A 27,295-nucleotide genomic window follows, 5' to 3' on the forward strand; every position below is an offset into this window, starting at 1 on the left:
AAAATAAATGTTCCTTCTTTCCACCTTTTCAACCAAGTATAGGAAGCTTATAAGATGATTCAAAAATTAAGGCTGATAAAACATATTTTGGTTCTAAATAATGGGTAGTTGAAAAAATACCTACACATAACGCACCAAAAGAACAATGAAGAAAGGGGACACAAAGTGACAAGGACAGGAGAAGACGAAAGAAGGATTAAAAGGTAGAGTCAAAGAAAGAGAGAGTAGGAGAGAATGTGTTGCATACACTACCCAGGCAGAAAAAAACCTGACATATATGAATTTAGGAAAGTAGATTCATGGTAGACATAGAAAGATATCAATTCATAGGCAAAGACATATATAACAGAGTAAAAAGGAAGAGGGTAATAGTGATGGGGAGAGGTTGGAAGGGACGGAGAACCCCTTACACACACGCATACACACACACGAAGTTCAGAGAACATACAAAGAAATATGATGAGTGATAAATATTGAAATCAACACAGAATCACACATGTGTATGAAGATCATGTGTGAGACACTTAGAGGGAGAAAAACACAGAGGCTAGCTTTAATAACATTCCCATTTTGTAGATCTTAAGGATATTATTGTTAGACTGTAAAGCTCAAAATATGTATTAGGCAAAAATGAGGATATCACTTCATGATCCTTATCTGGAGGAAGCCACAATTTAAACCAAGACCTAGATTCAGCTTCAAAGCAACATTTTCCATCTCTGCTATAAAGAGATGCTACCCAGGCCACGGCAAGTTAACACAGTTCTACAACAAACCCATTACAGAGTCCACCACTCCCTTAAAGGAATAGCTATATTACCTCCCATCGCTGTTTTCTCTCTTCAGTAATAAAAACATAAACGTGCCAAAGTAATTGGTAAGTTGGCTAAATACACAGGGTACAACATATTAGAGTTAGCTGTGGAGAAGGGCACCTGCCACCAGATACTGAGATAGTAGGACAGTTTTAGAGATACTAACTGTTAAGGAATTGGCATGTTTGTACCCCCGCAACCATGACCTACCAGTTACAATTATAACACTCACTCTAGCCTTTAGATGAAGGAGTGTGCTGGAGAACACAGGGAAGGGGTCTCCATTATTTCTTCTCTCTTCTAATGACTGAGAATCTGAGGTTTAATGATGATCAAGACTGTCTCTTGATCATCTTGACCATCTTATTCTTTTTAAACTGTTGACTTGTGTAATGACATAAATCTGGCACTAATCATTCATTGTCTATTCTTAAATTTAAGCCAACAGGGATAGGGTGGCATAGGGATTGAGAAGTGACAAATAATTTTTAATATGACTAGTGAATAACATTTCAATTTCTATGACATTTGGTGGCAAAGATATAGTATGAAAATTATAATTTTGGGATAAGACAGATATTATGAGTGATATAGTAATGTAAGTCTACACAAGATGGTACTCATAGTCTTAGTTTTAATTTTCTATCATAAAAAATTGACTTTTTATTCTGTTGCAGAAAAGATAAAAGCTTGACTCACGTTTCACTATTCACAAAGCTGCTATTGTACGTTTTTGATAGTTCTCTCACATTTCCTACAATTATAATTTTTGTGTTCCTTTTTGTAATATCAAGATATACTGAGATACTGTGGAATATTTTGGGGCATCTTTCCTCCTTGTTCTCTTCCTATGAGGAATGATTTTATTTGTATTGTTATGTGGCTACAAAATTTAATTACTAGGAAAATACATTCCCTCCAGATGCAAGTGTCTATATGTTTACGTGGCTATTGTGAAACTATTAAAGGAAGAAACTTTACATTTTTCAGTAGGAAAAAAATTAACTCAAAAAACTTAAATAGTGTTGATAGATAAAAATAAAAGATTTTTTCCCAAATACCTAGTTGCTTGAATTATAGAGATCAAAACACACATTTTGAATTTAATGCCATATAATTGGTACTCATTTCAGTTCATAAATATTTTATCAGTCATGTAAAAGATCCGTTACAGGAACTTCAGCACCATCAATTTAAAAATATAATGAATATCCTGACACAATTCAAAATTAAGTCTCTATTATTTTATTTTCAAATCATCTACATATGGAAACTTCTCTCAGTATAACTTGTTCACACCTCTCAATTTAGTTGAGTATTGATGAATAACAAGCAATTCTTTAGAGGCAACTGTGCCATTTTTGAAAGAAGCCATTTTATATTACATGAAAATTATAGTTCTACAATATTTTCTTGGCATGGATTTTGCTCCTGATTTAAAGGATTACAATTTGCTTTATATTTTGAATAGAACAAAGTTAACAGGTATTAAATATGCTCAATAAGGTAGCAGAACTGTAGTCAAAAGTGGATGAGAGGTTTCAAAACATCCTTGGAAGGTCAAAAGCACATATGGAGAAAGTACATATGAGGACATATAAAGTAAGAGAGAAGAAGCCTTAGGTACAGGGGGATCTGAACTTGGCAAAACCTGGAGAGCATTTGGATTAAAGATGTCATGGTATTTGGGAATAAGAAGCATGTAAAATTTGGGTACTGAAAGTTTGTAGATGAAAATTTGTGTCAATATCAAAACTACCACACAATGAATGGTCTTCCCTTAGCACTTACCTACAGGCAAAAATAAACATAAATCAAAACAATAAGTGTAGTTCTTACCTAAAGAAACTGAACTTGGTGTCTGGAAGGAATCTCAGCAGTTGGTATGGATACCTCAGAATAAAGCCCACTGCATTATAGACTTTGAAGTTCTCTTTCAACAAGAGACTCAGCTCTCTACCTTAGCACATAGAGTAAAATATCCCAGTTAACAAGACCCATCCAGGTACGTAGAGCTTGCAGTCTTTCTATCTTCTCATTCTTAAATATAAATATATAAAGGATCACTAGCTGTATGAACAAAGTCTACAGCCCCAAAAGGGAAAATAGCATGGAAATTGACAAATTCCTTGAAAGGCACAACTTAAAAAAGCTGACACACAAAGAAATAAAAATCTAACCATCCCTGTATCTATTTAAAAAATGGATCAATTATCAAAAACTTTCTCACCAAAAAAACCCAACAATAACAATAAAACAAAACAAAACATAATACCCCATGCACTGACGGCTTTACAAGTGAATTCTTCCAAACATCTCAGGAAGAAATGATACCAGTCTTCAAGTTATTTCAGAACAAAGAAAGAGAGCACCTCTCAACTTGTTTTATAAGTCTAGTCTAACAATGCTATCAACACTCAAGAAGGATTCAAAAAAAATTACAGACCGTTTCCTGCCATGAACAAAGATAAAAATCATAAACAGCATATTAGAAAACTGAATCTAGCAATCTATAAAAAGTACAAGACATCATGACCAATAGAATTTATTTCTGGAATCCCAGAGTAGTTTCACATTCCAAAAACAATGGCTGTTGTTTATCACATTCAGAGGAGAAAAATCATAGAATCATTTTAATAAATGCAGAGAAAGTATATGAATATGTTCAATACATATTCATAATAAAAACTTGAGAAAAGGAACAAGGAAAAATTCCTTAATCTGATTAAGAGGATCTATAAAATGTCCTACAAGAAACACTGTATTTAATGATCAATTACTGAAAGCTTTCCACCTGAAACAGGGAATGAACCAAGGTTACCCATTATCACCACTTCTATTAAACACTGTGTTAGGGGTCCAAGTTTATGCAAAAACAATTAAAATCATAAGGATTGAAAAGAGCAACTTCCTCTATTTGATGACACGATTGTGTACATTAAAATAATCCAAAATGTTTTACAAACCATTAATATTAGTAAGTGAATTTAGCGAGGACACTGGATGTGTGCTTAATGTAAAAAAAAATCTATTTTTATATACCAGCAACAAAAAGAAAATAAAATTTGAAATGAATCCCATTTATAAAAGGATCAAAATATCAAATATCTGGGATTAAATCTAATAAAACATGTGCAGGTCCTCTGGATTGAAAACTGCAAAATATTTCTCAAAAGGCATTCAAGAAGACCTAAATAAATGAAGGGATGTAACATTTTCACGGATTAGATTACTCAATATTGTAAAAATGTCAATTGATCTACAAATTCAACACAATTCAAATCAATATCCTGGCAGGTTTTCGTAAACAATGACAAGTTGGTTCTAAAATTTATTTGGTAAACCAAAGAACCAAAAATAGCAAAAAACACTCTGGACTAAGAAGAATAAGGTTGGAGGATTTACACTACCAGGTCCCCAATTTTTTTTTATAAAACAAGTATGTTGGGTTTGTGTGTATGTGTATATTCATACACACACACACACACACACACACACATACATGTATGTATATATTATATGTATATGTAGGTATATATACATATATACATTGTATGTATACATGCATGTATATATACACATACGTATGTGTATATATATTGAATATATACACACATACACAATATAATCTTGTTCAATCACAAAAAGGAATGAAGTTCTGATACCTGCTACAACATGGGTGAAACTTTAAAACCTTACGCCAAGTAAAATAATCTAGACACAAAGGGACAAATATAGTGTGACTCCACTTATATGAAATATCTAGAATAGGCAAATTCATAGAGACAGAAAGTAGATTAGAGGTTACTTTTTTTGGGGGGGTCGGGGGTAGGGATATGGGGAGTTATTACTTAATGGTTACAGAATTTCTGTTTGGGGTAATGAAAATGTTTTAGCAATAGACAATGGTAATGGTTTCACATTGTAGATATAATAAATGACAGTGAATTATACACTTAAAATGGTTAAAATGACAGATTTTATGTTATATATATTTTACCACAATTTAAAAAGTAAATATACCAAAACCATTGATTTGTACACTTTAAAATGGGTGAATTGTATGGTATATAAATTATATCTCAATAAAGCTGTTGAAAGATGATTGTTATAAAGCCAGTGTGGTACTAGTTGAAGGACAGTGATAATCAAATGGAAGAGAATAGAGAATCCAGAACAGATTCATGAATATATGTTCACTTGATTTATGATAAAGTTGCCACAGCAGTACAGTGGGAAGAAGACTGCCTTTCGCTAAATAGTGATGGATCAACTGATGTTGCTTTTCGTTATAAATTCATATGCACTACTTGGTTTTAAAGAATAAGTATGCATTACTTTGATAAGCATTTTAAAATATTAGATTTAAAAAGTATCCAAGTTAGAAAGATGAAGACTCACAAGTAAGTAAATAAGTAAATAAATAGTAATAAATAAATAAAACACCTTTTGGAGAAGTTTATCATGCATTAATCACTGGTTAAGTCTATATTATAGGTAAGGATAAGTAATTTTGATTTATGATACTTGTTGAGCTAGACCACCTCCATCTTGCTTTAATATTGTCAGTATATACCTGAACACTAAATTAATCACTTCATCCGCCTTCCAGTCTAATTCTTTAGAATAGTTCATATAAAGTAATAGTGGTGTATATCTTGGCATTTGGTCATTAACGTACCGTCGTTCACCATCACCATTCCTTCCATCCACAACAAATCATACAGCCAAATCAAATGGTCAAGTTTAAAAAAATATATAACACAAATAACAATCCACAAAACCAGCCCCTCTCCCCCACCCCCACCAATTAAGCACCATGAAACAAAACAAATGCTTGCAACATTTAACACATGTGACAGGACAGATGGTTAATGGCTAACCTTTATCCACTGAAGATTTGTCTGCTTGAGCTTATTTTCAAGTTTATCTTGCTCTTCTGGGCTTATGGGAGCACTTACAAGCACTGTTCCTCCAGTTTCATTTAATTGTTTTAGAATTCCCTGGCGCAGGGGCAACTCTTCTGCCAGTAACTGAAACAGACAAATGCAACAACGTTTAAAATGAATTACAGCACAATGCCAACTACTTTGTCTTTGCCTCTATTGATTAGTCTATCAAAATGAAGCAAGGCTGGAGGCCCACTGGTTCCTCAAATACCAAGTTTTCTACAGAGCACGGAGCTTGGTGGACTAAAACGCCCACTCCCAAGTAAATCAGCCCATCCTAGAAAGGATCAGAATATCTTATCCCTCAGAGATTTCTTTTTCAAGAGAAAAATGTTATGTAGTATGATGAGCTCTAAAACAATACCCCAAACAGTGTCAAGAGCATAAAAACACACCTCTCAGAAACAGAACAATCTGGACAAATTTAATCATCCTCTCAGGTATTAGGTCTCCATACTGTAACATACCACTGAGTAAGAAATTGCATTATCATATTAAGAGATAACTAACTTTGAGAACATACCAGGTACCAGGCACTATGCTAAGCTCTTCACATATATTATCTCAGTTAACTTTTATATAATAATTCTGAGGTATATCCTATTATCTTCATCTTACATAGAATGAAACTGAGACAGAGAGGTTAAATAGCAGGTCCAAGGACACAAAAGAAGCAAGCAATAGAGCTGTGATTCAAACTTGACCGGGTTCATTCAAGAACCCTTAATTTTGACACCTCCACATCCCTGAACTTCTCTTACTCATTTAACATCACATTAAAAGTGCCCTTTCCCACGACCTACAAAACTACCATAGTTTTATTAAGTGTTTTATTTATTTGTGTCATCTAGAGCTGCACTGTTCAATACAGTACCACTTGCCACATGAGGCTATTTAAATTTAAATTAATTAACAGTCATTAAAATTAAAATCTCAATTCCTCAGTCACATCAGCTACCTTTCAAGTCCTCAAAAGGCACATACAGCTAATGGCTACTAAAACTGATAATGTACAACAAATCCATCATGACAGAAAGTTCTACTGGATAGTGCTGATCTAGACTGTCTAAGGAAAAAAGGAAATCAATGCATATTTCTTAATAAGTGAACACCACTAAACATGTCTCTCAAATGAGTTATCAATAAGATTGCTATATATAACACTCAATACATTTAGGAAAGATGAATTTTCAAGAACAGATTGAGTTTATTTTTCCATGGCATAACCATCTTCAAATGAACTATGGATCAAAAACTTTTTATTTTTTGACTCTCAAATACCTAGTGCATTATCTGACATATAGTAGGTGCTCAATATTTGTTTATTGAACTAAGCAATATTTTTCTTTTTATACTTTATCCTCTGTTCAGGTACACATTTCTTATTTCACAGAAATAAGTAGTTGACGTGGAGTCTAATTTGCATGTGCAAACCAACCGAATCATTGATAAAGAAGCAGTTCCATTTCCCTTTGATTGTGTGACCTCGTAAAATGAGGATAATAACAACCATTTTCAAAGTTTGATAAGATTAAATAAAATAGCAGATGTAAACACACCTAATACTTAGTATAACATAGGGGATGATTAAATGTTAATTTCCCTTTCCCTTTTACCTTCCCTTCAAGAATTAAAGTAAAACAGATCCAAAAGAGTTTCTTTCCTAAAACTAAAACCATGGAAGTTCATCCAACTGCACAATCAAAGCATCTCAGTCAGCCAGGAGAGGTAATCAGTATTACAAGCAGACAGCACAGTAGGTAGGCATGAAAAACCACTTGAATAAACTGACAGTCTATTCAACCAGTATAGAAAGTGAACCAACATCACCTCCCCAACACCACAGACAAAACAAACCGAAACAAAATATTGCTTCAGGCAAATCGAATGCCTTTAGTTAAAGGCTGAAGTAGTGAGACTGATTTGGCAATTAAGATCTTCCCTAAGAAATGACATTCATTTCTATAAAGATTCTCCTCAGTTTTTGAAATTATTTGGAGCTGTGGAATTCTCCATTAAGTCTAAAATTAATTTTAAATTAGTTTAAAAAGTATCACCATGTATTTTACACACACAAGCACACACACATATATATCCCATACACACTTTTTAAAAAATACATACTCACTGGGCTAAGACAAAATAAAGTTGTGAGAAAAACTAGTAAGGAACTATCAATATCCTAGTGGACAGGAAATCAATGATTAAATACATTTAAAAAAATAGATTCATATACTCTTTTTTCTTTTTGGCCCCACCATGTGGCTTGTGGCATCTTAGTTCCCTAACCAGGGCTTGAACCCAGGCCACGATAGTGAAAGTGCAGAGTCCTAACAACTGGGCCTCATGGGAACTGCCCCTAGATTCATATACTCTTAATACAAGTAGGTCCTGGGAGATTTTAGAAAATAAAATTACCTGGACTTCCTCAAGTTTTTCTTTTAGTTGCTGCTCATTTCCAGGTTCAAGTGGAATACTAGTAATGTTATTTGCTTCTTCCAACCATAAAACAAATTCATTTAAATCTCTTTGAAATTCTGACAAGATATCCTTTTGTTCTTCTAGCCTGGAGAAAGAAGAATAAAATTGTTATCAACAACATATTTCTCAAACTTTCTTTTTTTATTTAAGAAAACTTAAAAAAATTGCACACACTTTCAATAAAATAAGTCATTTTTAAGATGTTAACAATATAATATTTTTAAAGAAAATTTATTCACAGAGCAATTTCAATATCTCAAAAATCGCTAAAAGGTGAGATTAAAATTAGTTAAGAAGAAAATTCTAATTAAAAAATTCCAACATTACATTATGAAACTAGAGCAGTGTTTCTCAACCTCAGCACTACTGACATTTAGGATTAAATAATCCTTAGTTGTGAATGGGCTGCTCTGGGCACTGCAGGAAGTTTAGCAGTATCCTTGGCCTTTCCCCACTGTATGCCAGTAGCATCCCCCCAGTTTTGACAACCAAAAATGTCTTGAGGCATAGTCAAGTATCACCCTGGGGGCAAAACTGCCCCTGGTTGAGAACAACTTCACTAGAGTAAGTATCTAAAATGAAGCTGCATGTTTTAAAATGTTTAAATAAAATACATCTTTATGGAAAATTGTAAGGTAAAAGTAAAAACAAGAGAATTAACTGAAAACACTAAATTACTGCATGTTAAAATGTTTTCCAAATTATGACTCATAATCCTTTTGGAGGAAAGAGGGAAACTGATTTAAAATACTTAACATATGTTGTACTAGTGGAAGTTTTTAATTATAAAAACACATATACTGTATGTTACTCAATTAGCCATAAATTTATTCTTACATATTGAATCATAACACAGCTGAGCAAAATGAGCTGCGCTTAAAATAATTTACATTTTTTTGTTTTGTTGTCTTTTGGAAACTATATATCTCTGGTATATAAGTTTTTAATTGAAGTATAATACACATATAGGAAAGCGTACATATAATTATATAGCTCAATATAGTTTTAAAAAATGGATACACCAAATAAACAGAAAACAAACAGAATGTTATCAGAAGCTCAGAGGCCTCCTCTTGACCCTTGCAGTCACTTCCTCCAAGTGTACAGTAACCAGTCAACTTTGATTACTTTGCCTGTATGAACGTTACGTATATGGAATCATATACATTGTCTTTCACTCAATATAATGTTTACAATCATCACCTGGGTTGTGTGTAGTTATCTTCCTCACTGTATAGTACTAAACTGTATAAATATATAATATATCTCTGTTGGGGGACATATGAGTTGTTTCCATTTGGGGGCTGGCTGTTCAGCTAATTTTTTTTTTGCTTCAAGTTAAAACATATTTATTGAGGGCTCATTTACTTCCAGTGACTCAACTGGGCATTAGAATCAAAGATAAATGTATTATATACCTTGCCTTGAGGATCTCACAGTCCATGAGAGGGAAGAAGCATGTAAATCTAGGACTATGATGGAATATTGTAGAGGATAAGTTATTTCCGGGGCAGGACATAGGAGATGTCCCAGAGAAGATAATGGTCTACCTGGGTGCTGAAGCATGAAAAGAGATCTTATTCACAGCCTGTGCAAAGACAGGGCATTGAGATAACTACAGTTACACTAATTCCCCAAACCAGATCCGGTTATTGGATTTGTACTCATCTATCCTCAGTTTAGTTCTTTGATGGGAGCTTGTCCAAAGTCTACCTGAGGCACATGAGAAGACATTCTCTTCTCTGTCTATTCTCAAAACAGTAGATCCTATAAAAACTCAAGTCATATTATGGGCTCCTATGAAAACTCAAGTCATATTATATCACCGTTGCACTCAAAACTCTTCTATTGCTTCCCAATTCATTCAAATAAAAAGCCAAAGTCATTACAGCACTCTATGAGGGTCTAGATTTGTTCTATTCAATATACTAGAAACCTTCGCATGTGGCTACTGAGCACTTGAAATGATGTAAGGGGAATTGGGGTGTGCTGTGAGTGTAAAATGCACACGAGATTTCAAAGACTTAGTACAAAAAAATCATCTCTGTACCTTCTACTCAGTTTTGCTGTGAACCTAAACCTGCTATAAAAAATAAAACTATTCCGGGGGGAAGGGTGGGGGGGAGGGGTAGATTGGGAGTTTGGGATTGACATGTACACACTGCTATATTTAAAATAGATAACCAACAAGGACCTACTGTAAAAAAAAAAAAAATTTAGACATTCACAGAAAGATAGACAAGATGAAAAGGCAGAGGGCTATGTACCAGATGAAGGAACAAGATAAAACCCCAGAAAAACAACTAAATGAAGTGGAGATAGGAAACCTTCCAGAAAAAGAATTCAGAATAATGATAGTGAAGATGATCCAGGACCTCGGAAAAAGAATGGAGGCAAAGATCAAGAAGATGCAAGAAATGTTTAACAAAGACCTAGAAGAATTAAAGAACAAACAAACAGAGATGAACAATACAATAACTGAAATGAAAAAGACACTAGAAGGAATCAATAGCAGAATAACTGAGGCAGAAAAACGGATAAGTGACCTGGAAGACAGAATGGTAGAATTCACTGCTGTGGAACAGAATAAAGAAAAAACAATGAAAAGAAATGAAGACAGCCTAAGAGATCTCTGGGACAACATTAAACGCAACAACATTCACATTATAGGGGTCCCAGATGGAGAAGAGAGAGAGAAAGGACCTGAGAAAATATTTGAAGAGATTATAGTCGAAAACTTCCCTAACATGGGAAAGGAAATAGCCACCCAAGTCCAGGAAGGGCAGAGAGTCCCATAAAGGATAAACCCAAGGAGAAACACGCCGAGACACACAGTAATCAAAGTGGCAAAAATTAAAGACAAAGAAAAATTATTGAAAGCAGCAAGGGAAAAAAGGCAAATAATATAAAAGGGAACTCCCATAAGGTTAACAGCTAATTTCTCAGCAGAAACTCTACAAGCCAGAAGGGAGTGGCATGACATATTTAAAGTGATGAAAGGGAAGAACCTACAACCAAGATTACTCTACCCAGCAAGGATCTCATTCAGATTCAATGGAGAAATCAAAAGATTTACAGATAAGCAAAAGGTAAGAGAATTCAGCACCACCAAACCAGCTCTACAACAAATGCTAAAGGAACTTCTCTAAGTGGGAAACACAAGAGAAGAAAAGGACCTACAAAAACAAACCCAAAACAATTAAGAAAATGGTCACAGGAACAAGCATATCAATAATTACCTTAAACGTGAATGGATTAAATGCTCCAACCAAAAGACACAGGCTCGGTGAATGGATACAAAAACAAGAACCACATATATGCTGTCTACAAGAGACCCACTTCAGACCTAGGGACACATACAGACTGAGAGTGAGAGGATGAAAAAAGATATTCCATGCAAATGGAAATCGAAAGAAAGCTGGAGTAGCAATACTCATATCACATAAAATAGACTTTAAAATAAAGAATGTTACAAGAGACAAGGAAGGACACTACATAATGATCAAGGGATCAATCCAAGAAGAGATATAACAATTACAAATATATATGCACCCAACATAGGAGCACCTCAATACATAAGCCAACTGCTAACAGCTATAAAAGAGGAAATTGACAGTAACACAAAAATAGTGGGGGACGTTAACACCTCACTTACACCAATGGACAGATCATCCAAAATGAAAATTAATAAGGAAACACAAGCTTTAAATGACACAATAAACCAGATAGATTTCATTGATATTTATAGGACATTCCATCCAAAAACAGTAGATTACATATTCTTCTCAAGTGCGTATGGAACATTCTCCAGGATAGATCACATCTTGGGTCACAATCAAGCCTCAGTAAATTTAAGAAAATTGAAATCATATCAAGCATCTTTTCTGACCACAATGCTATGAGATTAGAAATCAATTACAAGGAAAAAAACGTAAAAAACCACAAACACATGGAGGTTAAACAATATGTTAACTAAATAACCAAGAGATCACTGAAAAAATCAAAGAGGAAATCAAAAAATACCTAGAGACAAATTACAACAAAAACACAATGATCCAAAACCTATGGGATGCAGCAAAAGCAGTTCTAAGAGGGAAGTTTATAGCTATACAAGCCTACCTCAAGAAACAAGAAAAATCTCAAATAAACAATCTAACCTTACACCTAGAGGAACTAGAGAAAGAAGAACAAACAAAACCCAAAGTTAGCAGAAGGAAAGAAACAATAAAGATCAGAGCAGAAATAAATGAAATAGAAACAAAGAAAACAATAGCAAAGATCAATAAAACTAAAAGCTGGTTCTTTGAGAAGATAAACAAAATTGATAAACCATTAGCCAGACTCATCAAGAAAAAGAGGAAGAGGACTCAAATCAATAAAATTAGAAATGAAAAAGGAGAAGTTACAACAGACACCGCAGAAATACAAAGCATCCTAAGAGACTACTATAAGCAGCTCTATGCCAATTAAATGGACAATCTGGAAGAAATGGACACATTCTTAGAAAGGTATAACCTTCCAAGACTGAACCGGGAAGAAACAGAAAATATGAACAGACCAATCACAAGTAATGAAATTGAAACTGTGATTAAAAATCTTCCAACAAACAAAATCCAGGACCAGATGGCTTCACAGGTGAATTCTATCAAACATTTAGAGAAGAGCTAACACCCATCCTTCTCAACCTCTTCTAAAAAACTGCGGAAGAAGGAACACTCCCAAGCTCATTCCATGAGGCCACCATCACCCTGATACCAAAACCAGACAAAGACACTACAAAAAAAGAAAACTACAGACCAATATCACTGATGAATATAGATGCAAAAATCCTCAACAAAATACTAGCAAACAGAATCCAACAACACATTAAAAGGATCATACACCACGATCAAGTGGGATTTATCCCAGGGATGCAAGGATTCTTCAATATACGCAAATCAATCAATGTGATACACCATATTAACAAATTGAAGAATAAAAACCATATGATTATCTCAGTAGATGCAGAAAAAGCTTTTGACAAAATTCAACACCCATTTATGATAAAAACTCTCCAGAAAGTGGGCAGAGAGGGAACCTACCTCAACATAATAAAGGCCATATACAACAAACCCACAGCAAACATCATTCTCAATGGTGAAAAGCTGAAAGCATTTCCTCTAAGATCAGGAACAAGACAAGGATGTCCACTGTCACCACTATTATTCAACATAGTTTTGGAAGTCCTAGCCACGGCAATCAGAGAAGAAAAAGAAATAAAAGGAATACACATTGGAAAAGAAGAAGTAAAACTGTCACTGTTTGTACATGACATGATACTATAAATACAGAATCTGAAAGATGCCACCAGAAAACTACTAGAGCTAATCAATGAATTTGGTAAAGTAGCAGGATACAAAATTAATGCACAGAAATCTCTTGCATTCCTATACACTAATGATGAAAAATCTGAAAGAGAAATTAAGGAAACACTCCCATTTACCACTGCAACAAAAAGAATAAAATACCTAGGAATAAACCTACCTAGGGAGACAAAAGACCTGTATGCAGAAAACTATAAGACACTGCTGAAAGAAATTAAAGATGATACAAAGAGATGGAGAGTATACCATGTTCTTGGATTGGAAGAATCAATATTGTGAAAATGACTATACTACCCGAAGCAATCTACAAATTCAATGCAATCCCTATCAAATTACCAATGGCATTTTTTACAGAACTAGAACAAAAAATGTTAAAATTTGTATGGAGACACAAAAGACCCCAAATAGCCAAAGCAGTCTTGAGGGAAATAAACGGAGCTGGAAGAACCAGACTCCCTGACTTCACACTATACTACAAAAGTACAGTAATCCAGACAATATGGTACTGGCACAAAAACCAAAATATAGATCAATGGATCAGGATAGAAAACCCCAGAGATAAACCCACACACCTATGGTCAACTAATCTATGACAAAGGAGGCAAGGATATACAATCAGAAAAGGCAGTGTCTTCAATAAGTGGTTCTGGGAAAACTGGACAGCTACATGTAAAAGAAGGAAATTAGAACACTCCCTAACACCATACACAAAAATAAACTCAAAATGGATTAGAGACCTAAATGTAAGACAAGACACTATAAAACTCTCAGAGGAAAACATAGGAAGAACACTCTTTGACATAAATCACAGCAAGATCTTTTTTGATCCACCTCCTAGAGTAATGGAAATAAAACCAAAAATTAACAAATGTGACCTAATGAAACTTAAAAGCTTTTGCAAAGCAAAGGAAACTACAAACAAGACGAAAAGACAACCCTCAGAATGGGAGAACATATTTGCAAATGAATCAATGGACAAAGGATTAATCTGTAAAATATATAAACAGCTCATGCAGCTCAACATTGAAAAAACAAACAACCCAATCCAAAAATGGGCAGTAGACCTAAATAGACATTTCTCCAAAGAAGACATCCAGATGGCCAAGAAGCACATGAAAAGATGCTCAACATCACTAATCATTAGAGAAATGCAAATCAAAACTACAATGAGGTATCTCCTCACACCAGTTAGAATGGGCATCATCAGAAAATCTACAAACAACAAATGCTGGAGAGGGTGTGGAGAAAAGGGAACCCTCTTGCACTGTTGGTGGGAATGTAAATTGATACAGCCACTATGGAGAACAGTACGGAGGTTCCTTAAAAAACTAAAAATAGAATTACTATATGACCCAACAATCCCACTCCTGGGCATATACCCAGAGAAAACCATAATTCAAAAAGACACATACACCCCAATGTTCATTTCAGCACTATTTACAATAGCCAGGTCATGGAAGCAACCTAAATGCCCATCAACAGACGAATGGATAAAGAAGTCGTGGTACATATATACAATGGAATATTACTCAGCCATAAGAAGGAACGAAATTGGGTCATTTGTAGAGACGTGGATGGATCTAGAGACTGTCATAGAGTGACGTAAGTCAGAAAGAGAGAAACAAATATCATATATTAACGCATGTATGTGGAACCTAGAAAAATGGTACAGATGAACTGGTTTGCAGGGCAGAAATTGAGATACAGATGTAGAGAACAAACGTATGGATGCCAAGGGAGGAAACGGTGGGGTGGGTGATGGTGGTGTGAAGAATTGGGAGATTGGGATTGACATATATACACTAATATGTATAAAATGGATAACTAATAAGAACCTGCTGCATAAAAAGTAAAACTCAAAAATTCAAAAAAAGAATATAAAACATCTCATTAGTATATTTAATATCATGTAGAAGTCAAAATGATAATATTTTTAATACATTGGGTTAAATAAAATATATTCATTTCACCTGTTTCTACTCTTTCTTAAATGTGGCAATTAGAAAATTTAAAATTACATACGAGGCTCACCTTATTTTTCTATTAAAAAGCACCGATCTATAAAATCTGCTGATCCCCTTTCGCTTTACCTCTCTGACCTCATTTCCATCTATTCTCCTTTCTTCTTATCCTTCTTGAGACCCACTTGCTGTGCTCCTCAAATACACTAGAGGCGTCCCCGCTTCTAAGCTTTTGTACTTGCTGGTTTTTTCTGCCTAGAATGACCTTCCCTCACAAATCAAACATGGCTGGTTCCCTCACCTCCTGCAAGTCTTTCCTGATGGCCCTACTTAAAATCACACCTCTCCCCTCAAATTTCTGTTCTTTCTCCCTGGTTTAGCTTTCTCTTTAGTTCTTAAAACTAACATACACTATAATTTGGTTATTTTGTATATTGTCTATCTCACACACAGGAAATTAAGCTTTCTGAGGGCAAAGATTTTGTCTGTTTTATTTACTACTGTTACCTTTTCTCCTGAAACAATGCCTGGCACAGAATAGATGCTAAATAAATAAGTGTTGCATGAATGAATGAATTCTGCCATCATTCTCTTCAATCTTGTGTTCCTGTTTTAAAAGAATCTTCCTCATTCTTTGCAATACTCATTCTAAAACATGATCTAATTTACTCACCAATGTGCACTACAGTATTCCATCAAATGAAAGACACCTTCAGTTGCAAGTCATTATAGTACCATTGTAAGTACCACCAGGATGTGAGGTGGAGTGGGCAATGCTGCTGATTACATGATGACACTTATTGCTTAGAGGTTTTATTTTATTAAGAAATTGTTCTTTTAAGTTTATGTATATTTTTGTCTTATGTTCCTCTTGAATATGCATAAATAGTAAAATACAAGTGAAAAAATTGGTGTGCTATTCTTAAAAGTTCCTCATATTTAGAGTCTGAGTCTCCTATAGCACTTTTCTCTTTAAAGTAACTGATGTCTGTCTTTTTCCATATACAAGGTCATCTTCTGTGATATCGAGAGTATTGGCAATGTGGCACTTCTTAACAGGGCTCTACTACTGCTTCTTGGATTTTCTTCTACATCACATGTGACCTGGCCAGCAGAAATTGTAAAACCAATCTGGATTTCAGTGATATTAATGTGATAAAATGTGCCACTTAGAATGAAATTTGGTTAGTTTGCATAGCCTCCCACCACTGATGTAATGACTCAGGTTCTTCTGGCTGCTACCAAATTGCTGGTTGTTTCAGGATTAAAAAAATAAAAATTCATAATGTAGCGACAGTTTACTGTTACCTTTAGTTTATAATTATGAATGAATATTATCATCGGCATCATCTGCCTGATGCTTGAGCTTATTTTCTGTTAATAGAGTCATTAAAGGTTTGGCATTAATTTCCACGGGCACTAGTGTATGATTATATGAGTTTTTGCCAAAAACAAAACTTTGGCTCTTTTTGTAAAGTAAGGATGCCTACATCAATGTCTAATGTTGACATTAATGGTTATTGAAGTATTCGAGATTTAGGGAGGAAGGGTCAGAAGAGGAAGCTGGTGAAGTGGCTTGAGGCAGGGTTATGAAGTGATTAGAGTGTTTTGCTTTCATCTCTAGGTGATGAACTACTCCAGTTTTTTGAGTAGAGAAAGATTTATTTCATCCACTCACTCTGGCTACTCTGTGGAGAATGGATGTGGGCAAGGGAGGTATGAGGAGAGTCCTGAGTTCTAAAAGGCAGGTTCAAATGGCTGTTAATCAGAGACAAAGGAGGAGCAGTCAAGAAACAATAGTGCAGCCTTGGGGGCAGGGTCCTGATTGCCCCTCAAGGGATACACATAACAATATCTTTGAGCTCTTCTGCAGAACCAAAACCCCCACCAAACGGCAGATGTTAACTACTTGATGAAGCATTCTTCATTCCAGAGAAAGGCACAGTTGGCCCATCATCACCTGACCCCAGAAGATCTCTGGACTGAAGGAATGCAGGCCCTGCACGCACCCTGCTCCTTATCAGCAACCCCGCCCCCTTGACTGTAACACTCCTCACAACCCCCACCCTTGCCCCGAGTTGGGACACACAGTTGTGAGGATGTTAGCCCACTGTGGCCTCCTTTGCCTGGCAAAGCAATAAAGCTATTCTTTTCTACTTCACCCAAAACCCTGTCTCTGAGATTTAATTCAGTGTCAGGGTACAGAGGCCAGATTCGGCTTCAGAATCAACTATGAGACAATTGAGACCAAGGTGATAGGCAAGGTGATAAAGTAATGAAGGTCCAAATCATGAAGATGTAGCCAGGGAAAAGGAAAAGGCAGGATGTTTAAAATGTAGGAGATTCAACAGGACTGGTGGATAAAAGGAGAGAGATTAGCATTAGTAGCTAACGATTATTAAGCACTTTCTATATGGCAGCCACTGAATTGAGTACCAAGTTGTCACATTACTACTGTGAGATGGGTACTTGTCTTTCCTCATCTACAGATGAAAGAAAATGAGGCTTAGTATTCTCCCCAAAATCAAACAGCTAATAAGTGGTCAATCCAGCATTCAGTCCTGGGTCATCTAGGTCCACAGTCTGTGCTCTTCACCTGTTCAACCTATTACACCTGGTCTAGGAGTGACCCCACCTTATCTGGCTGAACAGACAGTATTTACTCCAGCTGAGAGTACATTTAATTGTATCAGATATTTAAGGGAAATTACTAGTTTCAAAAATAGAGAGATCTTGAGCTCAGGGGAGAGAGGAGGGCTGGAAATACAGACTTCAGAGTCATCAGCAATGAGTTGGAGGATAAAACATAGTAAACTAGCATTTGAACTAATAATGTACACTTCACATTTTGCATCTTCTGAGTCCATTCTTTCTTCATTTTTAGGTTAATGATAGACAATTCTCCCACCTGCTTATTTAAATTGAAAAAAAAATAAAAGAAGAAAAAGCCCATTTCACAGTCATTCATTGATTTCCTATGTACAGGTAACCTGTGGTTCCTGCCCCTCCCCCACCCTCCCTGCTTTGACATGGAAAGCCAAAGGAATGCCTTGGGTGTTATTCTGGCCCCTGCAAAGGCTACACAGATCTGTGAAGGAGTTCTTCAGCTCAACAAATATTCAGCTGAAAGAGAGCATGGTTTTCCCTTCTTGCAGTCTTCATACTGTTTTTTTAGTGATTATCCTGAAGCCCCTACCTTTGACTTCAGAGAGATGTAAGGGGTGATGTAAGGTGGGTAACCAGCCCCACCATAAACACTGCACTCCCCACAAAGCTAACTACCCCATCTCACCTGAGTCTTAACATTGATCTGGACAGGGGGTACCAAGGAGGTTGGAAATCACTGACAGTAGACATAATACCACTGCTACTTCTCAGCAAACCTTAGGGGGAAGTGGCTGGTCTCAACTGCTGGCAGCTTGCTTTAGAATGTGGGATAGCACCGTTTTCCCTCAGACTCTGGACTGAGAAGCAATTCTGGAAGAGGAACAATCCCACTATAGACATCTTTTATTCGTTTAGCAGTTCTAAGCCAGTTCAAATCCTTGGGTCTAGGTTTCAAGGGTATTTGTCAATCTACCTCATCTTTCTCTCTTTTCTACCCTCTTTGCAAATCTTTCTTTCCTTTAGTATTTGACTCTAGACCATCTTGCACGGTGTCCCATATACTGAGAGCAACCTTATTTCTATCAATCTTCCTCATCTTAGTTAAGTAAAACCTCGTTAAAATCTGATTACATTTGTAAAACCTAGACAGATGGGTAAGACTTTGCTCAACCTTCATCTAGAAACTGATAATTTCAGGGAAGAAAAAAATCCAAAACCAAACAAATAAAAGCTTGAAGAGCAGGAAAGAGTAATATCAAACCAAAAATAGAAAAATGCCAAACCTAGAATAAAACTCTAAAAGCAAATACCTCTACCTCCACTTCAAACATATCTCAAATTAATTACCTGCATATTTTTTCCTTTCAAAAATATCCAACCAAGAATAAGAGTGGAGAGATTAACCAAGATGGCAGAGTAGAAGGACGTGCTCTCACTCCCTCTTGCGAGAGCACCAGAATCACAACTGGCTGCTGGACAATCATTGACAGGAAGACACTGGAGTTCACCAAGGAGGATACCCCACGTCCAAGGACAGAGGAGAAGCCACAGTGAGACGGTAGGAGGGGCGCATTCAGAGTAAAATCAAATCCCATAACTGCTGGGTGGGTGACTCACAGACTGGCGAACACTTATACCACAGAAGTCCACCCACTGGAGTGAAGGTTCTGAGCCCCACGTCAGGCTTCCCAACCTGGGGGTCCGGCAACGGGAGGAGGAATTCATAGAGAATCAGACTCTGAAGCCTAGTGGGAATTGATTGCAGGACTTTGACAGGACTGGGGGAAACAGAGACCCCACTCTTGGAGGGCGCACACGGAATAGTGTACGCATTGGGACACGGGGGAAGGAGCAGTGACCCTGGGGGAGACTGCACCAGACCTACCTGATAGTGTTGGAGGGTCTCCTGCAGAGGCGGGGGCTGGCTCTGTTTCACCGTGGGGACAAGGACACTGGCAGCAGAGGTTCTGGGAAGTACCCCTTGGCGTGAGCCCTCCCAGAGTCTGCCATTAGCCCCACCAAAGAGCCCAGGTAGGCTCCAGTGTTGGGTTGCCTCAGGCAAAACAACCAACAGGGAGGGAACCCAGCCCCACCCATCAACACTCAAGTGGATTAAAGTTTTACGGAGCTCTGACCACCACAGCAACAGTCAGCTCTCCCCACCACCAGAGCCTCCCATCAAGCCTCTTAGATAGCCTCAACCACCAGAGGGCACACAGCAGAAGCAAGGAAAACTACAATCCTGCAGCCTGTGGAACAAAAACCACATTCACAGAAAGATAGACAAGATGAAAAGGCAGAGGGCTATGTACCAGATGAAGGAACAAGAAAAAACCCCAGAAAAACAACTAAACGAAGTGGAGATAGGCAACCTTCCAGAAAAAGAATTCAGAATAATGATAGTGAAGATGATCCAGGACCTCGGAATAAGAATGGAGGCAAAGATTGAGAAGATGAAAGAAATGATTAACAAAGACCTAGAAGAATTAAAGAACAAACAAACAGAGATGACCAATACAATAACTGAAATGAAAACTACACTAGAAGGAATCAATAGCAGAATAACTGAGGCAGAAGAACGGATAAGTGACTTGGAAGACAGAATGGTGGAATTCACTGCTGTGGAACAGACTAAAGAAAAAAGAATGAAAAGAAATGAAGACAGCCTAAGAGATCTCTGGGACAACATTAAACACAACAACATTGGCATTATAGGGTCCCAGATGGAGAAGAGAGAGAGAAAGGACCTGAGAAAATATTTGAAGAGATTATAGTCGAAAAGTTCCCTAACATGGGAAAGGAAATAGCCACCCAAGTCCAGGAAGCGCAGAGAGTCCCATACAGGATAAACCGAAGGAGAAACATGCCGAGACACACAGTAATCAAAGTGGCAAAAATTAAAGACAAAGAAAAATTATTGAAAGCAGCAAGGGAAAAATGACAAATAACATACAAGGGAACTCCCATAAGGTTAACAGCTGATTTCTCAGCAGAAACTCTGCAAGCCAGAAGGGAGTGGCATGATATACTTAAAACTGATGAAAGGGAAGAACCTACAACCAAGATTACTCTACCCGGCAAGGATCTCATTCAGATTCGATGGAGAAATCAAAAGCTTTACAGACAAGCAAAAGCTAAGAGAATTCAGCACCATCAAACCAGCTCTACAACAAATGCTAAAGGAACTTCTCTAAGTGGGAAACACAAGAGAAGAAAAGGACCTACAAAAACAAACGCAAAACAATTAAGAAAATGGTCATAGGAACATACATATCGATAATTACCTTAAACGTGAATGGATTAAATGCTCCAACCAAAAGACACAGGCTTGCTGAATGGATACAAAAACAAGACCCATAAATATGCTGTCTACAAGAGACCCACTTCAGACCTAGGGACACATACAGACTGAAAGTGAGGGGATGGAAAAAGATATTCCATGCAAATGGAAAACAAAAGAAAGCTGGAGTAGCTATACTCGTATCAGATAAAATAGACTTTAAAATAAAGAATGTTACAAGAGACAAGGAAGGACACTACATAATGATCAAGGGATCAATCCAAGAAGAAGATATAACAATTATAAATAGATATGCACCCAACATAGGAGCACCTCAATACATAAGGCAACTGCTAACAGCTATAAAAGAGGAAATTGACAGTAACACAATAATAGTGGGGGACATTAACACCTCACTTACACCAATGGACAGATCATCCAAAATGAAAATAAATAAGGAAACAGAAGCTTTAAATGACACAACAGACCAGATAGATTTAATTGATATTTATAGGACATTCCATACAAAAACAGCAGAATACACGTTCTTCTCAAGTGCGCACGGAACATTCTCCAGGATAGATCACATCTTGGGTAACAAATCAAGCCTCAGTAAATTTAAGAAAATTGAAATCATATCAAGCATCTTTTCTGACCACAACGCTATGAGATTAGAAATGAATTACAGGGAAAAAAAACGTAAAAAACACAAACACATGGAGGTTAAACAATACGTTACTAAATAACCAAGAGATCACTGAAGAAATCAAAGAGGAAATCAAAAAATACCTAGAGACAAATGACAATGAAAACACGACGACCCAAAACCTATGGGATGCAGCAAAAGCAGTTCTAAGAGGGAAGTTTATAGCTATACAAGCCTACCTAAAGAAACAAGAAAAATCTCAAGTAAACAATCTAAACTTACACCTAAAGCAACTAGAGAAAGAAGAACAAACAAAACCCAAAGTTAGCAGAAGGAAAGAAATCATAAAGATCAGAGCAGAAATAAATGAAATAGAAACAAAGAAAACAATAGCAAAGATCAATAAAACTAAAAGCTGGTTCTTTGAGAAGATAATCGAAATTGATAAACCATTAGCCAGACTCATCAAGAAAAAGAGGGAGAGGACTCAAATCAATAAAATCAGAAATGAAAAAGGAGACGTTACAACAGACACCGCAGAAATACAAAGCATCCTAAGAGACTACCACAAGCAACTCTATGCCAATAAAATGGACAACCTGGAAGAAATGGACACATTCTTAGAAAGGCATAACCTTCCAAGACTGAACCGGGAAGAAACAGAAAATATGAACAGACCAATCACAAGTAATGAAATTGAAACTGTGATTAAAAATCTTCCAACAAACAAAATCCAGGACCAGATGGCTTCACAGGTGAATTCTATCAAACATTTAGAGAAGAGCTAACACCTATCCTTCTCAAACTCTTCCAAAAAACTGCAGAGGAAGGAACACTCCCAAACTCATTCTATGAGGCCACCATCACCCTGATACCAAAACCAGACAAAGACACTACAAAAAAAAGAAAATTACAGACCAATATCACTGATGAATATAGAGGCAAAAATCCTCAACAAAATACTGGCAAACAGAATCCAACAACACATTAAAAGGATCATATACCACGATCAAGTGGGATTTATCCCAGGGATGCAAGGATTCTTCAATATACGCAAATCAATCAATGCGATACACCGTATTAACAAACTGAAGAATAAAAACCATATGATCATCTCAATAGATGCAGAAAAAGCTTCTGACAAAATTCAACACCCATTTATGATAAAAACTCTCCAGAAAGTGGGCATAGAGGGAACCTACCTCAACATAATAAAGGCCATATATGACAAACCCACAGCAAACATCATTCTCAATGGTGAAAAACTGAAAGCATTTGCTCTAAGATCAGGAACGAGACAAGGATGTCCACTCTCACCACTATTATTCAACATAGTTCTGGAAGTCCTAGCCACAGCAATCAGAGAAGAGAAAGAAATAAAAGGAATACAAATTGGAAAAGAAGAAGTAAAACTGTCACTGTTTGCAGATGACATGATACTATACATAGAGAATCCTAAAACTGCCGCCAGAAAACTGCTAGAGCTAATTAATGAATATGGTAAAGTTGCAGGATACAAAATTAATGCACAGAAATCTCTTGCATTCCTATACACTAATGATGAAAAATCTGAAAGAGAAATTATGGAAACACTCCCATTTACCACTGCAACAAAAAGAATAAAATACCTAGGAATAAACCTACCTAGGGAGACAAAAGACCTGTATGCAGAAAACTATAAGACACTGATGAAAGAAATTAAAGATGATACCAACAGATGGAGAGATATACCATGTTCTTGGATTGGAAGAATCAATATTGTGAAAATGACTATACTACCCAAAGCAATCTACAGATTCAACGCAATCCCTATCAAATTACCAATGGCATTTTTTACGGAGCTAGAACAAATCATCTTAAAATTTGTATGGAAACACAAAAGACCCCGAATAGCCAAAACAGTCTTGAGGGAAAAAAACGGAGCTGGAGGAATCAGACTCCCTGACTTCAGACTATACTACAAAGCTACAGTAATCAAGACAATATGGTACTGGCACAAAAACAGAAACACAGATCAATGGAACAAGATAGAAAGCCCAGAGATAAACCCACGCACCTATGGTCAACTAGTCTATGACAAAGGAGGCAAAGATATACAATGGAGAAAAGACAGTCTCTTCAATAAGTGGTGCTGGGAAAACTGGACAGCTACATGTAAAAGAATGAAATTAGAATACTCCCTAACACCATACACAAAAATAAACTCAAAATGGATTAGAGACCTAAATGTAAGACCGGACACTGTAAAACTCTTAGAGGAAAACATAGGAAGAACACTCTTTGACATAAATCACAGCAAGATCTTTTTTGATCCACCTCCTAGAGTAATGGAAATAAAAACAAAAATAAACAAATGGGACCTAATGAAACGTAAAAGCTTTTGCACAGCAAAGGAAACCATAAACAAGACGAAAAGACAACCCTCAGAATGGGAGAAAATATTTGCAAACGAATCAACGGACAAAGGATTAATCTCCAAAATATATAAACAGCTCATTGAGCTCAATATTAAAGAAACAAACACCCCAATCAAAAAATGGGCAGAAGACCTAAAGAGACATTTCTCCAAAGAAGACATACAGATGGCCAAGAAGCACATGAAAAGCTGCTCAACATCACTAATTATTAGAGAAATGCAAATCAAAACTACAATGAGGTATCACCTCACACCAGTTAGAATGGGCATCATCAGAAAATCTACAAACAACAAATGCTGGAGAGGGTGTGGAGAAAAGGGAACCCTCTTGCACTGTTGGTGGGAATGTAAATTGATACAGCCACTATGGAGAACAATATGGAAGTTCCTTAAAAAACTAAAAATAGAATTACCATATGACCCAGCAATCCCACTCCTGGGCATATACCCAGAGAAAACCGTAATTCAAAAAGACACATGCACCCAAATGTTCATTGCAGCACTATTTACAATAGCCAGGTCATGGAAGCAACCTAAATGCCCATCAACAGACGAATGGATAAAGAAGTCGTGGTACATATATACAATGGAATATTACTCAGCCATAAAAAGGAACGAAATTGAGTCATTTGTTGAGACATGGATGGATCTAGAGACTGTCATACAGAGTGAAGTAAGTCAGAAAGAGAAAAACAAATATCGTATATCAACGCATGTATGTGGAACCTAGAAAAATGGTACAGATGAGCCGGTTTGCAGGGCAGAAGTTGAGACACAGATGTAGAGAACAGACATATGGACACCAAGGAGGGAAAACTGCGGTGGGTTGGGGATGGTGGTGTGCTGAATTGGGCGATTGGAATTGACATGTATACACTGCTGTGTATAAAGTTGATGACTAATAAGAATCTGCAGTATAAAGAAACAAACAAACAAAACAACTAATACTAAACTTTCATTGGGTTATTTGTATGGAAATATGTTAATATAAATGTTTCAGACATTACATGAAATTTCTAAAAATTTTATATGTTCTGGTATACTGTTATAAGTCATAATCCTAGTTATTACTTTAAAATGTATATCTCAGAAATAACTAATTTTCTTGTCAACTGCATTATTATGAACTTTCATCAAATCTTTAACCGTGGTCATTTTTAAGTCTTTTGTCATTTACAGACAGTTCTGGGTGTACTCTGATGCTTTTGCAAATATGTTCCTATAAAAGGGTTTCATCTTCAAGAAATTCATGGAAAAGACTCTGACAAGTATAGGTTTCTGGTAACTGACTGTACTGCTGAACTGAATGAATAAGCATTTTCAGAACTCTAATGAAAAACTGATGAACTCATAAAAGTGGTAACAAAAGATCAAGATGAAAAAAAAATTAATTACATGGGACTGAGTGAACTGATGAGGATGAGTATAATTTTTGTGACTTTCTGTTTGAATTAAAAAAAAAAATCCCACAAGGACTCAGAGGCAAAGAATATACAAATCAATTTTCACTGCAAAGTAAAGGAGCTGCTACAGTGGAGGATTACTGGACTGAATGTCAATATTATGACATAGTATGAGTGTGTTTCATGTTTGGTAATTGCAATCATTGTTGCTTTTGTTGTGGTCATCTATGTACAATGCTTGTCAGTCTATTTATCTCTTGTAAAAATAAAATACAGCGTGTGTGTGTTTAAAAAAAAAAAGAATAAGAGTGGAGATATACTTATTCATTGTAATTAAGATTTATATATTTAATTGGGATCAAACTCTATACAAACATTGTATACCTATGCATTTAATATGCTACTGTATTTCCTTAGGTCATTATTTATTATTTGAAAAATTGATTTTTAAGATCTGAGTAATAAGCCATATATAAGTACACCATATTTTACCATTGTTCTGTTATTTGGCATTTAGTTTGGTACCAATTTTTCATTATAATAAATAACCCTATAACAAATACATTTGTTTATGTGCTTTGGCTCATCTATCTGCTAATTTCCTTAGAATAAGGAAGAAAAGTTAACAATGAGAATACTAAGAATTTAGATACACATTGCTAAATTTCTTTGCAATGCTGGTACTAAGAATACATGTACACTTCCACCAACAATTATAAAGTATAAATTTAAAAAGAGTTATAAAATATGAAAGTCAACAGATATATCACTACTGAGCATTAAAATTTATATACTTGATAAAAGAAAAATAGTTTGTCATGGATTTTTTTACATTTTTTATTAATAGAAAAATTAAACAATTTTGTATACATGTGTATATTTTTCATTTGTTTCTACTGTCAGTCGACTGCTGTGTCTGTTGCCCATTTTGCCTCAGTGTTTTCTTATTTGTTTGTAAGGGCTCTTTTCACATTATCTTAAAAATATATTTATTGAGAATATTTTTATAGCTTCCCTTTTACCTTTTCTAAAAATATTTTTGCTTCTTTCTAAATAAAATTTTATCAATTTCTTTGTTATTTCTTTCATTGATACTACTCTGAAAATTGTGACCACCCTACAATTGTTTAGATATTTGCCTTTATTCTGGATCCTTATACGTTCATTAAAAAAAACAAAAAACAAACAAACAAAAAAACCTAACTGGGTACTCCCCTGGTGGCGCAGTGGTTAAGAATCCACCTGCCACTGCAGGGGCATGGGTTCCATCCCTGGTCCGGGAGGATCCCACATGCCGTGGAGCAACTAAGCCCGTGCACCACAACTACTGAGCCTGTGCTCTAGAGCCCACGTGCCAAAACTGCTGAGCCCACG

At 36.0% G+C, this 27,295-nt stretch overlaps 1 protein-coding gene across 5 annotated transcripts in view; it reads right to left on the bottom strand.

Annotated features, from left to right (window-relative positions):
* Positions 1–27,295, bottom strand: part of DMD (dystrophin) — a 2,259,822-nt gene that overhangs the window by 591,402 nt on the left and 1,641,125 nt on the right. For all 5 annotated transcript variants that reach the window (XM_082446317.1, XM_082446321.1, XM_082446320.1 and 2 more), the window contains 2 exons: positions 8,183–8,330; positions 5,699–5,848 (listed from right to left, as the gene is read on the bottom strand). In XM_082446317.1, the coding sequence (XP_082302443.1) occupies positions 5,699–5,848; positions 8,183–8,330 (298 nt within the window). The remainder of the gene's footprint in view (positions 1–5,698; positions 5,849–8,182; positions 8,331–27,295) is intronic.

Source organism: Balaenoptera physalus (assembly GCF_965194825.1).
Source record: "Balaenoptera physalus genome assembly, chromosome: X".
In the NCBI taxonomy this organism is placed as follows: domain Eukaryota; kingdom Metazoa; phylum Chordata; class Mammalia; order Artiodactyla; family Balaenopteridae; genus Balaenoptera; species Balaenoptera physalus.